The following is a 16,025-nucleotide window of genomic DNA, read 5'->3' as shown; positions in this document are numbered from 1 at the left end:
CCCAAAAAATGCGCACGTAGATCATTCAGCGTTGTCTCACTTTCAATCAGAAATGTAGCTGAAGCAGGTTTCACAATAATTTGCATGATCTATGCACTAATGTACAAATGGTCAGTGTTATACATGTCAGTTTAGACCAGGGGTGGGCAAACTTTTTGGCCTGAGGGCCACATTGGGGTTCTGAAACTGTATGGAGAGCCAGGTAGGGAAGGCTGTGCCTCCCAAAATAGCCTGGCCCTGCCCCCTATCCACCCCCTCCCACTTCCTCCACCCTGACTGCCCCCCTCAGAACTCCCAACCCATCCAACCTCCCCTGCTCCTTGTCCCCTGGCCACCCCCTCCCAGGACCTCTGCCCCTTATCCAACCCCCCAGCCCCCGTCTCCTGACTTCCCCCGGGGCCCCCTGCCCCTTTTCCAACCCCCTCGGTCCCCGCTTATCATGCCACTCAGAGCACCAGGACCGGCGGGCATGCTGCCGCGCAGTCTAGAGCACCAGGGCAGGCTGGCGGCTCTCACAGTTGCGCTGCCCGGCAGGAGCTCATAGCCCCGCTGCCCACAGCGCTGGCTACATGGCTAGCTGAGGCTGCAGGGGAGGGGGGACAGCAGGGGAGTCGCCAGGGGCTAGCCTCCCTGGCCGGGAACTCAAGGGCCTGGCAGGACGGTCTCGTGGGCCAGATGTGGCCCGCGGGCCATAGTTTGCTCACCTCTGGTTTAGACAATAATAGCAGATGCGCTAACAGTTACGGCAGTAGCACAACGCCAAACATTTACCTCCTAATTGTTATGACTTTCTCACAGTAGTTTCCTATTTAATATGCTGTACAAATGTTGATCATTAAATATTTAAGAAGTAGAACATGGTAGATGGTGTATCTCTAGGGGATTGTTTCATTCATTGGGCCTGTTGCAAGGTGTGATGCAGAATGCTGAGTTCCATCGACCCGCAGAGATGCACGTTCTTCCAACAGAAATCACCGTCTTGAACATCTTATATAAGCTGGCCAATAGGGACAAATAAGGTAAAATAGCATTGCCCTGAAAATGATATAAGCAAGAGTTCTGCAAAGCAATGTGTGTTTGTTATAATCAGGCTTATACACTTTTGCCTGACCCCCATATTTTTCCATTTGAAAAGACATATTGTGATGTATTAATTCTGTTTGCCATCACTAGATCTCCACAGATATTTGATTGCTCAATTTATTTCCACTTGATCACTGTAGGCCTGATCCTGTAATGTGCTAAGTGCCCTTAACTGTCACTTCACTCATTTGTGTCCTCTACTGTCACTGAGCTCATTTGGAATTAAAGCTGCTATTTACTGATCAGGATCAGACCATATGCCATTTGCTTTACTACATTTTGAGAGAAAGATGAAATGAGCATCTACATCTAAAGCATTTTACACCGTGCATGAACTGATATTTACTTTATCGCATTCTTGGTAGTATCTGGATCTTGAGCTATCACTTGCCCAATGATAGTTCCCTCCTTGGAATCTTCATCTACTTCTATTATATAAGAGCTCCTGCTGAACACTGGAGGTTCGTCTATGTCTTCCACAGAAACTTTGATGAGAGCTGTGTCCTTAAATGGCCCCAAGTGGAAAAAGCGTGGGTCAGGATGAGTGTTGGCTGCCTCCACTCTTAAGGAGTACAGCATCTTGTTTTCAAAATCCAACTGCTAGAGAGCAAATGATAAAAAACTGGGGTCAGTTTACAAGAAATGTAAAAAAAAAAAAAAAAGAAAAGAAAAATACAGCACTAAAATAATAGGGGCAGGAGTTATCAGGGACCGCATTAGCAGGGTTCTTACATGCACATACTCAACTCATCAGTCACAGCAATATAAAGCCACTTATAGATGACTAAGGTACAGGACAGGGGATTCTTCATCCTCTTATGCAAAATGTAGCTTGGTAATAGTGATTGGGAAGTTGGTAAAGTCGCTTTCTCCTTTCACTGAATTATAGAACTGGAAGGGACCTCGAGATGTCATCTAGTCCAGTCCCCTGCACTCGTTGCAGGACCAATTATCTAGACACTTCCTGACAGCTGTTTGTCTAACCTGCTCTTAAAAATCTCCAATGCTGGAGATTCCACAACCTCCCTAGGCAATTTATTCCAGTTCTTAACCACCCTGACAGTTAGGAAGTTTTTCCTAATGTCCAACCTAAACCTCCCTTGCTGCAATTTAAGCCCATTGCTTCTTGTCCTATCCTCAGAGGTTGTAACAACCTTTTATGTACTTGGAAACTCTTACCATGTTTCAAAGCAATTAAAATCTGCTATACTCTAGACACACAATAATGAACATATTCCATATTGAAATCTTGTAAAGGGGATTAATACTAGTGATGGGAAAATCTCAAAGGCATCATCATTTGGGATAAGCTTCTAAAGGCTTGGATGTTCAGCCTAAATTTATATAAAATTGCTTTTTGGAACAATCAGTCCAGAATATTAGAGCTAGAGCTTTCTCATTAGTGTATTTTTGAATTTCCTTATTATGGCCAGTGTTAGGAATACCATGGGAAAAAGCTTTTCTAATGGCAATCTGATACATCAGATTTGAGATGAAACTTGGAAGAAGGGCAGAAAACGGAAGGAAAAAGGTTTTAGTATGAATGATGTGGGTTTTCTTAAAAGGTCTTTTTGTTTGCCAGACTTTAGGTTGGTTTAGCTATGAGAATGTGTCCATCAATAATTACATAACTATGACAGTGGTTAGCTTGGTTTTACCATTTATATTCTATGCTGTATTTCATCTCTTACAAATATGTATATTATTTTTATAGGATTCTGATGCAAATATTCCCCATAAACATGATTTATAAAACTGTATTTATAATCTAGTACTGGGTCAATCAAAAGTGGAATAGAATGAACTATGTGGATCTGAGTTTTTTGTAGATCTTGACTATGATATCCAGCATATTGTTGTATCAAAATAAAATAAAAATGAGTTGTTCTAGCTCCAGTTTCAACTTTGATTCACATATTTGTTATATTAAAAAAAAATTACATTAAAATAAGTTAAGGTTGCAAAGTCAAGCGCTCAAAAATTTAGGAAGTACCAGAATTACAGTAGCCCAGACCACATTCATTCAGCCTTATTTTGCATAAAAATGTGAAAATAATTCATAATTTTTCCAATTTTTTTCATTTTCAAAATGGGATTGCCAATTCTTTATCAGAATCACTTTGCAAAGGTTCTCAGCTGATGAAGCTTAAATGAGTTTGGATGTATGTTCATATCGAATTATGCATGCAAGGTTCGGGTTTTACAGTTTTATTCATATTTGCAGGGGTTCACATGTTCAGTAGAAAAAAAATTGAGGCTAATGGCTGAAATGGAAAGTATCATGAGTTACCCCATATGATCTGTCTCAACAGCCCAAGGACAAACCCAAAATAGTGTGAACTGTAGCCTAAAATGTGTATTCAAATAACCTCAAAATAGTTTTCAATATGCTTATCTGGCCAATTTCAAGCCCTAAAGAATCACAGATTGTCTGTGAATTCAAGTTCTGTATATTCCTTTTATCTGAGGGCACCTGTTGACATGTCATGTAACTGTCAAGGTATGATGGAAATAGGGCAGATTTTAAGTAGGCTGGAGGTTTGAGTTGAACCTTTCTTGCAGCTCTAGAAGAAATCCCTCAGTGGAGAGACAGGAAGGCTACAGGAGGATAGGTTATCTATAGTGGGTTAGTTCTCTTTAGAGGTGTGAGTTCATCAAACTCAGACCTTCAGGCAAACCTATAACATTTTGTTCACCTCAACCGCTTGTGAACCGCGCTGCAGAGTTCAGATGTTGAACCCTTCCAGATTTTCATGCCTCTACTTCAAAACTATTGTTTGTGAGAGTGTCTCTTTGATAGACAGCAACTGTTGAGAATATTGCTTTATGTGAAGTGACATGCCAAGAAAATTCCCCCAAGCCTTGGGAATAACAATAGCTGATGAAAAAAGAGGACAACAAAACTAATACAGCTTCTCATCAGGTGACCCCAGGTAAGACTTTCCTTTGTCCTCCCCCTTGAGGAAAGAAAAAACCCACCTGGAGTGCTAAGTGTAATAAAAAGAGAGGGAGGAAAAATAAACCTTTTTGATGGTTATAATCCCTTCCTGTGTGTCCTTGTCAGTGATGATATCAAACATGTCTGATCCTTCCCCTTTGGAAATGCTATACTCAATCTCAGCATTTTCACCCACATCGAGGTCATTGGCTTTTATTCTGCCGAGAGGAGTCCCAAGTGATGCAGACTCAGGAGAGCTGAATTGGTAAGTACCTGGAAAAGTTAAATCAAACTTTTTTTTAGTCTTTCATCTCTCTAAATAATGCCTTTTGTTTCCCCTAGATTTTTTTCTTTCAGTTGCCTTGAAAGTTGAAACATTCTAAGAAAAGTGCTCTTAGTCATCAGGAGTAAACTTTAAAACAAAGATGACTTGACTGTCAATGAAAATTTTTGTTGTTTTTTTTAATGAAAGTGTGACACTTCAAAGGCACTTAGTACTGTATTCTTTATGTACTTTTCTTTTTGTACTTCAGATGAAAGGAACATAGATAGAAGCACAATAATACAGCAGTGATTATGACCCTGAGTAGTTAATGGATTTATTTATTTTGTCTATCTTCTAAAGATGTTTTCCATGATTCCAGAAGTTTTTTTTTCTCTAGGAACCACAGTTTTCAAAACAAATAGCGGATCTGAGGAAGAAACTAAAATACAATAGACAAGGATTTCTATTTTGAAATTGCCTTGAACAGTTTTAAGTGTGTTTTATGTGAAATGTAAGTTTTTCATGGAAACACATGATACAGATATATCGCAAAAATCAATTGAGATGTGTAATATGTAATATTCCTGCTAACTGCTTGAACTGTATGAAAATTGTACAAATGTGTTCAGATTCTTGAATTAATTCACTTTGGACACGTTTGTTTTCATGCCTGATTTCTGTTAATGCTTGTGGAATCAGGTTTTACTAGCCTGGATGCTATTGACAAAGGAATTTTAACCTTGCACATCTTAGTACAGAAGGTAAATTTTAAATTTATCTTTTCCCAGCATGTGTACCAAAAACCTAACTGTAAAGTTAGGCTCCTGCAGAACAGGAATAATATCACATGAGTCTTTTGACCAGTCACAATCAGGAAATATAACTTGAACTTCCATTAGCAAGATATGGCGTTAAAATAATTCTTAAAACAGTGTTGGCAAATACTTAGTAGTAACAAGGTGGTGTGAGAAGTTTGCAGACATTTTGCATGCCAATTTGTTGAATATTTGTTATCTGTCGTTTGCACAGCTCACTTAGTTACTAGCAACATGCCACTTGTAACAATTAGAAACTGGAACCCATGTAGGATATGTTGTGAAGCCTTGCCTGACCAAGACAACCTTGGTGAAGGCAGTGTGCCTGAAGAAGATACAATCCCTATTTGAGTGGTTTAGTGAACAGACAGACTGTACAAGCTACACCAGCCTATAGCAGGTACGGCCTATATTACTTGATGTGATTAGTTCTTCTCCGATGCATCCATGGCCTTTCTCTACTCTCTCATCCATTTTGTGTCACACTGAGAGAGCAGTTTCTGAGTTTTCCCAAGTACACTGATCATAACAGATCCTTGTGTGGGCTAAAGAAGGTTAAGTGAATGTCTATCCTGAGTGTCATGCACCTAAATCACAGTCTCTGACTCATTGGAAATGTCTTATCTTTAGAGATTTGTGAAAAAAATGGGTGATATAGTATGATGCTGAATTGTATTTGCTGTTAGAAAGTCAACCCTATAACTGAAAAATTAGCGGTGGGCTGCAAACCAGTGAGGCTGCAAAATTCATGTTACTCTCTTACAACAGGCTGAAAACTGTTTAGAAGTTAGACCTTATGACAACCAGCCTTCAAAAGGCTGACCTTTTCCATTTGTAGGCTTATCTAAACTTTTCATTCTGGCAATTGAGCCAGAAATCCTAGAGGCACAAACTTAGTCATGACACTTCAATTTTTCCCTGACGTGAGAAGTCCAGAAATATCAGGGGAACACCTCCTTTGGGTGAGTTTGATTCTGAAAGCTGTCACTGTAATTGAGACGGTCAGTGACCTGCATATTGTCAGCATATAAGATAATCAACTTGGTTTAGGGTATAATTCAGTTCCTGAAGTGTCCATTTTTTCATGATCATATGGTACAATTCTGTAAAGCTCTTGCCCTTCCTATCATTTATATTGTGCATAGCTCAGGTCTACTAGTTGTGTGCAGACCACTGTACCTTCTTAAAAACCTTTCCTTACATACTTAGTCCAAGCCATGGTGGCTTCTCGCGAGAGTCTGTCAATTTCCCTTCTTTCTGGCCCCTCAAATAAATCAAATTATTCTTCAATATTTTGGAGTTCATTCCTGTCTCTTTCACATGCAACTTCTTCCTTCCCTTTGGGCCTAGTTTCCCCGTATCCTATAGCCTCACATAAAGGGAAGAAAGGGAGGTAATTAGATACAGGAGGAGCAGATTTTTAAAATCAGCATCCTTGGGAAACATTCTCCAGTTCATGACTGTGTGAGGAGGAATGAAAACCTGTAGAGTTTCCATTCATTTCTTGCTTTGCAGGAGGAGCAGGAAACCAGTATTCTGGGAAGCAAAGCAAGAAAGGGGACTGGTCATTACCAATGTTACAATCATCTCAGTGTGTCCAGCCCAGATAAGGCCTTCCATATCACCTTCTGTGTTTCAGTGAGGTTTAAGCAGTGCACTGCATAGGGCCTTGTATGTGGCCTTTGCACTAGTGTAACTTTCACTCTAATTAAGGGCCTGATCCAAAGCCCATTCAAGGCAGCATAAAGACGTGCACTGATTTCAATAGACTTTGGACAGGTCCTTTACTAACCTTGAAGACTACCAGCAGGAACAAAGGCTCCAGGGTTTCAGATGCCAAAGTTATATTACAACTATTTATTATTACATAGCCTTTAGTTTTAGATTGCAACTCCATGGCCAATCGTGTAATTCAGTGCAAAGAACTATACCCCATCTTTGGGTTCAACATCTCCAATCTGATAAAACCTCATGGACCATATTATGCTATTGATTTCTTTTTTAGCAGAACTCCCTGTTGAAGTCAAATGGGAGCATTCTGTTGAGAAATCAGTGGCCTGAGCTTGCCCTATGAAGGTGATCATTAGGTTAGCAAACTCACAACATAGTAATCCATTCTGGACTGGGCGACAAGGTATTTTTCCTGTATTCATCACCATGGTATCTGAGTGCCTTACAGGTTTCCATAAATCCAGAAAGGTGGTCTCTAAATCAGCCTTGATGTTTGTTCAGTCTTTGGTGGGTCTGATGAGAGTGCAAGCAAGGATCCCAATCAGAGCCAAAGGCAATAGTAATTGAATAATGTGGATATTTTCCTAGCAGATACTGAACTGAAACTCTGAATTATTTTCATATAGCTTACCAAACAGTCATCAAGTGCTGCTTTTAACAACTTTTGATTGCTAATCAGTTTGGGATCAGATTTAAACCAGCAGTCTAGGATTAAAGGGTCCACATCACATTGCACATCCCCTCTACCATCCCACTTTTCCTTGGTTGCCAGTTTTGCAGCCTAAAGGGTTTTCTTTCAAAAATATAATCATGTAAAATATGGGCCAGATTATCAAAATTACTCAGCACGTGCAACTAGGGCCAGATTTCTGGCACCTAATGAAGTGGCCAGATTTTCAACAAAATTTAACCACCCAGTAATGCCCATTATGAGGACTGGAAAACCAGACCACTTATTTAGGTGCCCAATTGGTTTGGATACTGAGCTATTCTGAAAAGCTGACCTTGTATTTTACAATGTATTTGCTGTAACGATAAATTGTTTCAGACATAACATTGCAATTACCATGGGTTATTGGCTCCTGTTGAAATTATTTTAAGGGTTTGGGAAGTAAGTTTATTCTGCTAAAGAAGTTTGTTTGTCTTTTATTTTTAAAGTGGACTCCCATATGTTTTGACAAAGCTGCAGCATAAGCAGACACAGCAGTGCAGCTGTAGATGTGAAAAAGTATCTCAGATGGTGATCGTTAAACAATTTTAAAGAAGCTTTTTGAAACACAGCAGAACTATTAAAGGCTCCATACTCTGGGGGAATCGAGGTGGATTGTCATTGACATCAGTCAGTGTGATGTTCACCGTAGTGGTCCCTGATAATCCTCCCATCTGGCCTCCCATGTCCTTGGCCTGGATGACCACTTGGTACTGCTCCCTGTTTTCTCTGCTCATGTCTGGTAAAGCAGTTTTGATTATTCCTTGGATAAAAGAATAAGAGGGGAGAAACAAAAAACACTTTAATCCCTGAGTTTTAAAATGGATTTATGTAAAATATATTGTACAGATGTTAATCCCAGGCAAACAAATAAAATTGAAGGTGTATTCAAATAAGGCTTTTAATCCATGACCGATTTAATGTGATTGCAAGAAAAGAGAGAAATATAGCAGTGCAATGATTCAGTGTTTGGACTGTGCTAAATCCATGTAATTATCCTTTTGATGAGGAAAAAAAATGTTAGGTTTGTCACATTAATGAGAGCTTTTCAGGTAGTTTCCCTGGCTATTATTTTGATAAGGTTATTAGCTCCAACCCTGGAGTGGTCTCTGCATTATACCACTTTTTCATTAACAGGGCAGAATTCTGTGTTATCGTGGACTCACTATTTCAAACTTCAATAGATTCATAGGTTTTAACTTCAGAAGGGACCACTGGGGTCATCTAGCTTGACCTCCTGCATAACACAGGTCACTGGATTTCTATAAATTAATTCCTTTTTCAGGTCCACTAGCTGTGGCAGAACTAGAACATAACTTTTAGAAAAACATCTAATCTTGAGTTAAAGATTTTTTTTTAGGGAGAACCCATTACAACTCTTGATAAATTGTTCTGTTAGTTAATTACCCTCAGTATTATTTTTTGTGCCATATTTCCAGTCTGAATTTGTTTAGCTTCAACTTCCAGCCACTGGATCCTATTATACCTTTGTCTGCTAGATTGAAGAGCCCTCTATTATCAGATTTCTGACCCCAAGTAGGTAAGTATAGACTGTGATCAAGTCAACCCTTAACCTTCTCTCTGTTAAGCTAAATACACTGAGCTCCTGGAGTCTTTCACTATAAGTTATGTTTTCCAATCTTGTAGTCATTTGCAGGGCTCTTCTCTAAACCCTCTTCAATGTATCAACATCCTTATGGAAGCATGAACCCCAGAACTGGACACAGTATTCCAGTAGTGGTCTCACCAGTGCCAAACACAGGTATAAAATACCCTCCCTATTCCTACTACTTTAAGAAAATAAAACTTACATTTTATGGTGCTGCAGGTTCACTGCCTTAATAATATGGGGCCATATCACACCATGAGTTTTCAAGCAGAAATCAAGGGGGTCTTCTGCTTAAAACCAGATAGATAGTCCATATTCATTCTGAGTTTTGGACAAATATTAAACAGTACTTGAACAATTTAATTAGCATTTTTTATAAAACTGGGTATAAATACTTGAGTGAGAAGGATCTTTATCCCTGTGTGTATTTCTGTAATTATGACAAGTAAGACAGAAAGGGTTGCTGACCTGTCTCGGGGTCCACTGAGAAATATGGTTGTCCCTGGAGGATGCTATACACTACTTTGGCACTGTTTCCATAGTTGGCATCATCAGCATCTGTAGCTGTCACTTGGATAACAGAAGTTCCTGAATAGGAACAAAACAAAGAATCTATCATATGAAAAGAGATAATTTAGGTCATAAGGCTGATGTACACATTTTTCTTCTATTTATAAAATCTATGTAATGACCAGATGCATAGAACAATCAAAACCTGCACAGAATACATCAAACTAATCCAGTGTTAACTGTTGCCAGCAAAATAATCCCTTCGCCATGCAAAATTAAAATAAAATGTAAAACAACACATTTTACTCAGAATTAAAAAACAAAACAAAATAAGCCTCCCTTAAACCCATCTTTCAGAAAAAGTCTGGGTAAACAGATAGGCCTTGATGCATGATCTGAAAGTCCAACACATCATGAGTTTATTGATCAAGGGGGCAGCAAATCCAAGATCTGAGGATTGTCCTCTGAAAACACTCTTCTCTCAACTGGAACATCTCAGCTAATCTCAAGTGGTGGCCACAATGATGAGGTGGTCTCTGAGATACAGAGGACCCATGCCATAAATAGCTTTATACAACCAATACACTGAATTGGACACAGATTAAGATTTAAAATCCTGTGAAACACAGGTATAAATGACTTCTGTGCAAAGCACTGCTAAGTACTATAAAAGAGAAAAAATGTTTGGCACTAGCTGTTGTTTCTGAGCAGATCAGTAAAGCTTTTGGAAGTTTGGGGGCGACGGGGAGCGACAAATGTATGGATAAATGCAGTGAGTACAGAATCATAAAGTAAATCATTAACTCCTTGCCAACTGCAGATGGAGAAAAACACCCTTTTGGCCACATGTTCTTTCTGGATGTCCTGTAGGGTCTCCAGATCCTGAATAAGAAAAGGTGTGGGTATACTCCATCCATGGCAGGGGAGATATCACCTCTATCATTTCCTTTAGTTGTTTTTCTCCCCCCATCCTCTGTCTCATCTAGGTTGAGCTTCAGTCAGCTACCCTTTCAGCAAAGCACCAGTCTTGACTAGACACTGGGAAAAAGTCTGTCCACATTATCTGGGATTGATGGAACAGAGGTGTTCTATAATTCCTTTCAGGGCTTCACGCATGCATTAAGCAAAGGGAATGACAGAGCAGAACTCTATGGCACTCCCATATGGCAAGGCCAGCAGGACAGATACTGCTACTGGGTCTTGTTAGATGCAACTCTGTTTACCATTTGTGATGTGGCAACAGTACCTACTGGTTAGGGCATTGTGAATGGCATGGTAGAAGACAGGGAATATTTCTTCCTCTGCAACAAAAACAAGTAGCAAAATTATAAAAATGCTTTATGTCACAATCAGTCAAACTCTGAGGAGAATTTCTGCCCCACGCTCTTTAGATTTCTCTTTACCTGCTTAATCTGTCAAAGGTCATCTACAAACCAACGAGAGCTGTAAGGATAATGCAGAAGTAAGGGGTGTTTAAGAATAACTGTGTCAGTAAAGGACAGAAGATAATGATAGCATCCAGCCTGTCTGTGGATTAAGTAATTCACAAGGTGAACAAGATTCTTTCACAGACATATGTAGGACATAACTGGTCTCATCAGATGCTGAGTTGAACAGGTAAAATTAGGCCTCTGCCACCACAGGAGCTAATATGGCCCTTTGTTGAAGGAAGTTTGGTGCTTTACCCCCACCCTCCTCCTCCTGTCCCAGTTACGAGGTAAGATCCAGATCTCAGTTCAGGCTGTGTGTATAGAACACATTCCCAACCAGCAACTGATCTGCATCCCTATATGCAGTGGCGTCTAGGAGTTAAATAAGAACTGCCGAAAACGAAAAACCTATTGAGGAGGATGAATAACTCTCTGATGTACTTTGTGTTAAATTGTAGTCCGAAACTTTAAACATATTTACCTTGTTCATCAAATGTGGGTATTTGGGGAATGCTTTGGTGAAAAGGTGAACCTTGGAGTATAGCTTGAAGATGATTTCCTTAAGGAAAGTGATCCAGAGGTGAGGTCTGGCTTGTGTTGAGAAACCTCTACCTTATATTTCTTTTGAGTTTATTTTTGTTCTCTCAATCATTGGGACAGTCAGAACCAAACAGGGGGAAGTTGCAGAAGGAACTGTAACCTATTCTAGTCAGAGCTTGGTAGACCAGTATCAGAACCTTGAATTGGATGTGACACAGAATGGGGTTCTAGTGCAGTTTGTGAAATACTGGTGAAATATGCTTTCTTTGATTTGTACCATTGTGCAAACTGGCCACTATGCAATGTATCAGCTGCTGCTTTCTAGTGAACTAATTGTCTAATAAGGAAAAGTGAGTTACAGTATTCCAGACTGGAAGGCTGAATGGCCTCTACAGCAGTCAGAAAGCCTCCCCCCCCCCCCCGCCCCACCTCCAATTCCTAAAACAGAATAGATTCATAGATACTAAGGTCAGAAGGGACCATTATGATCATCTAGTCTCACCTCCTGAACAACGCAGGCCACAGAATTTCACCCACCCACTCCTGCAAAAACCTTTCTTGTGAAAAAATATTGTATTTTTGACATTTTGTCCCAGTTTGGGACATTTCTTTTATTCAAAACTGCACATTATGTGGCAAAAAGGGATTCCCCTTTTTTGGGTCAGCTTTAATCAGGAGCCACATGCAAAACATAAGTAACTGTTATACAATACAACCCTACCTCCTCTCACAAAAGCAACCCTCTTTCCCCCACAAAACCTATAATTCATTCTATTAGCATAATCTCCCACCAATACTATGGAGGCAGTATTTCATAAATATATGTATTTTGTAAATGTAGGGATGATATCATTCTTGTCCTTTCTAGCATATATGAGATGTTTTCACTTTTCTTTTTTTCTCCCCAAAGCTTTCTTTTGTATGTTGAAATGAAATACTCTCCTCAATTGCATTACTAGGACTTGTACTGAAGGACCATAAGGCAATCTTACCACATAGACAGATGTAATATGACTAAGCTGCTGTATATTTAATCTGTCTGAAATACTGTGTGGAGTAAATGCTCTTGCCACTAAATATAATGCATTTACAATAATAAAATAATTCCATAAAGTCTAACTGAGAAAGAATGGCTAAAACTGAATAACACTCCTAACCCTTGCCATCCTGCTGTTCAGTACTTTGGAGTACAACAACTTTCAGTACAATACCTTTAGTTTTTGTTTGGTGGTAATTATGCCTCTGATGCCCTGCTGGCAAATTTGAAAAACATTATGGAGGGAACAAAGAGCTGGAAAAGACAGAGTGATGTAGTTTGAAATGTTGGTATGCGTACATGTCCACATGTGTTTATCCTTTCTGGAGACTGGCTCCTCATCCCTGGCCTCCCAATAGGTACAGCCTAAGGAAGCACTTCTAGCATAACCATACCATACCAATGATAGACAATCAGAGAAGGAAAGTAGTCAGATTAAAGCATGGCATTTGGGACTTTTTCAGTAATTAAAGAGAGACAATATAAAATGATGGGTCTTCCATAAAAAATGAACTATAACTATCTGAGTGTTTCTTTTTCATTTTTTTTTTCAACGTGCTGTAAATATTTACAAGCAGAGGAGATGCTGCTCTAAGTTACACTCGCTGCCAATAGTCCCCATGGACTGAAATAGCAACTGGCAATCAGCACAAGGATGGGTTTCTTGCATATGTCATCTTTACTCTGGCTGCACCTCTGTGCTGGCAGCAGTGAGGTGTGTGGTGGCGGAGCCGATAGGGATACTCCAGGTCTGTTGCCAAAATCTGCCAGCAGTGGGGCATGAAGTATAGCAACTGTATCCTTTGTATATCCTTGAGGGTGCAGATAGTCTCAAAAGGAGCCAAGAGGATGAGACTGACTAGATAAAATGTTGGACAAAACATTTTTTGTCCAAATTGTTTCAATAGAATAATAAAACAAAACAAAAACTAAATTAAAGGTTTTGTTTTGTAAGAAAAAAATCAAAATGTTTCATTTTGACATGTTGTAAAGAAAATGTTTCCTTTTTTTTCAATTTGAAATGAATTTTCGCGTTGAAAATTTCATTCCTTTTTATTTTTTTAAATTAAATCCTTAAAAGATCAAAATACAAATGAAGCATTTTGGATCAAACACAGTGTTTCATTTGTCACAACATTATTTTTTGTACTTTTCAGTTTGCCGAAAGGTTTCCCTTTGGGTCTGCCCAAAACAATTTCTCTCAGTGTTTTTGGAAATGCCAGCAAACAAACAAAAAAACAGTTCTAATTATAACCCCTTTCTTCTCCATGCCAGCCCAAAGAATGGGCCTGATGCTGTGAGGGAGCAGGCTATACCTTGTGCAATGGGGAACTTGGAAAGAAATTGTTCCTTCTTGATTGTTCTTGGTGAGATGCAGTTGTGTGTAAGCCCTTAATGTGGGAAAGTGCCTAAATGCCACCATATGGCTCCTTATCAGTAACAATTCAGATTCATAAAAGGGAGAATATCCAAATCTAATTTCAAATAAGTTTTTAGGTGAAATTATAGTTTTCAAGAAAATGCTGAAGCCAACAGCAGCAATCATAGCTGTGTAATATCTAGACAATCCCACAACACTTCATTTTTTTGTGTCTCTGGCAGAGCCCTGAGGATGTTTCTTTTTTGCACAGTTGCTTCTCCTCATCTTCAAAGCTCCCCATTGTGTCTAGTTCATTTGGCCAACAAAGACTACATGGAAGCTTTTTGGTGACCCATAGTTCTTTTACTTACATCAACTAAAAGGGTCACTATTGAGAGAAATGGGATGCAGAAAACCCCTGCCATCCCAGGGCTTGGATGCTTAGTCCCTGAAAAGGAAAGCAGCATAGTCCAATGGATAGTGCCCTAGGCTGGGACTGTGTTCTACTCCTGATTCTATCACAGACCTGCTGAGTGACCTTGGGAAAGACAGTTTTCTTCTCTATGCCTGTTGCTCCTCTAATCCTTTGTCTTATTCCTCTATTTAGACTATGAAGACCGACAGATTGTTGACTCTTTCTATGTGTTTGAAAAGCAGCTAGTACAATAGGGCCTCAATCTTCATTGTAGCTTCTAGATTCTACTATAATAAGAATAAATAATGATCTCTGCAGTGCCCCCGGCCTTTAGCAACCCAGGACATGACACACTGTAATCAGAAATCAGCCCTGAATCTCTAACATGACAGTGAAAATATGGTGCACTATTATTAGGACACCAGACTGACCTTACATTTGTTTGATGTGAGGACATTTTTGTCAGCTGAGAAAACTCGTGTTTGTGTGTTGATAAAGCCTGCTTCTTTAAACATTAATATAACTGTGGCAAATAATCATTTTCTATGTGACTGCTGTAAATAAAGATATTATTGGTAACTAAAATTTACATTAATGCGTGATTCATGAAAGCATTTTGCTGCTGTAGTAGTTAGATACTGTGGACTTTGTGGAAAAGATAATAAAGAGCTGTAATTTGAAAGAGAAATCCAAAGTCTGAAGCAGAAGGCAATGCAGCAAATTCCAGGGTTATCCTGGTCATATGCATTGTGAAATTAGACCAGTCACATTAAGGTTTGGTTTTTTTTAAAACAACAAAATAGTTAGCTACTATTGAGCCTAGATGATTGGAATCAATTTTTAAGTAAGCAATCACTGAAAGAACTTACTCTATTATTAGATTTAGGCATTTTATCATCAAAAGTCTTTACAGACTTTGGGTTCAGTCCTGCTGATGGTCCACATATATAATCTTCCACTAGGAGATGGGGGTGCTCAACACATAAGCGAATCAAGCCACCTATTGATTATGGGACATGCCATAAGACGGCTGAATGGGCTTGAACACGTTATTTCGTCTCTGTTTCCCATCCCACCATTCATCAGTCTTGTTTATTTAGGCTATAAGCTCTTTGAGGCAAAGACATCTCTCCCTTTGTGTTTCTACAGTATCTAGCACAATAGGGACCCAGTCTTGGTTGTGGCCTCTAGGAACTACCATATTATAAATAATGAAAATCTTGTTTAGGTATTAACAATTGAAAATGTTGGTCTAACTGACTTACCAAAGGGCACATAGTGAATCAGTGTCAGAATCAAGAGCTCAGTAAAATTTTTCAAAAGTGCCTAAATGTAATTTTTAACAGTCACTTTTGCACTTAGGAGTCTAATGCTAAGTGTGCACTATGAGGCAGGAATGGCCAGCTCATGTACTCATACTCGTTCTAGCTGCCATTAGGTTAATGAAAGGGTATGTACAAGAGCTGGGAATCACACCACAACTCATACTGTAAACATAGTCTAAAAGTATGTCTAGACTAGAGCTGGAAGTGTAATTTCCAGCTTGGGTAGACATACCAGAGCTAGCTCCAATCAAGATAGCAT

At 39.3% G+C, this 16,025-nt stretch overlaps 1 protein-coding gene across 3 annotated transcripts in view; it reads right to left on the bottom strand.

Annotated features, from left to right (window-relative positions):
- The window catches only part of LOC141982693 (cadherin-9), a 128,195-nt gene that overhangs the window by 18,658 nt on the left and 93,512 nt on the right, over window positions 1–16,025 (bottom strand). For all 3 annotated transcript variants that reach the window (XM_074944989.1, XM_074944988.1, XM_074944987.1), the window contains 4 exons: window positions 9,619–9,738; window positions 8,137–8,304; window positions 4,107–4,294; window positions 1,430–1,683 (listed from right to left, as the gene is read on the bottom strand). In XM_074944989.1, the coding sequence (XP_074801090.1) occupies window positions 1,430–1,683; window positions 4,107–4,294; window positions 8,137–8,304; window positions 9,619–9,738 (730 nt within the window). The remainder of the gene's footprint in view (window positions 1–1,429; window positions 1,684–4,106; window positions 4,295–8,136; window positions 8,305–9,618; window positions 9,739–16,025) is intronic.

This window comes from Natator depressus, chromosome 2, assembly GCF_965152275.1.
Source record: "Natator depressus isolate rNatDep1 chromosome 2, rNatDep2.hap1, whole genome shotgun sequence".
In the NCBI taxonomy this organism is placed as follows: Eukaryota; Metazoa; Chordata; order Testudines; family Cheloniidae; genus Natator; species Natator depressus.
Note: the sequence above shows the minus strand (reverse complement) of the source record. Positions and strands in the feature narration are given on the sequence as shown.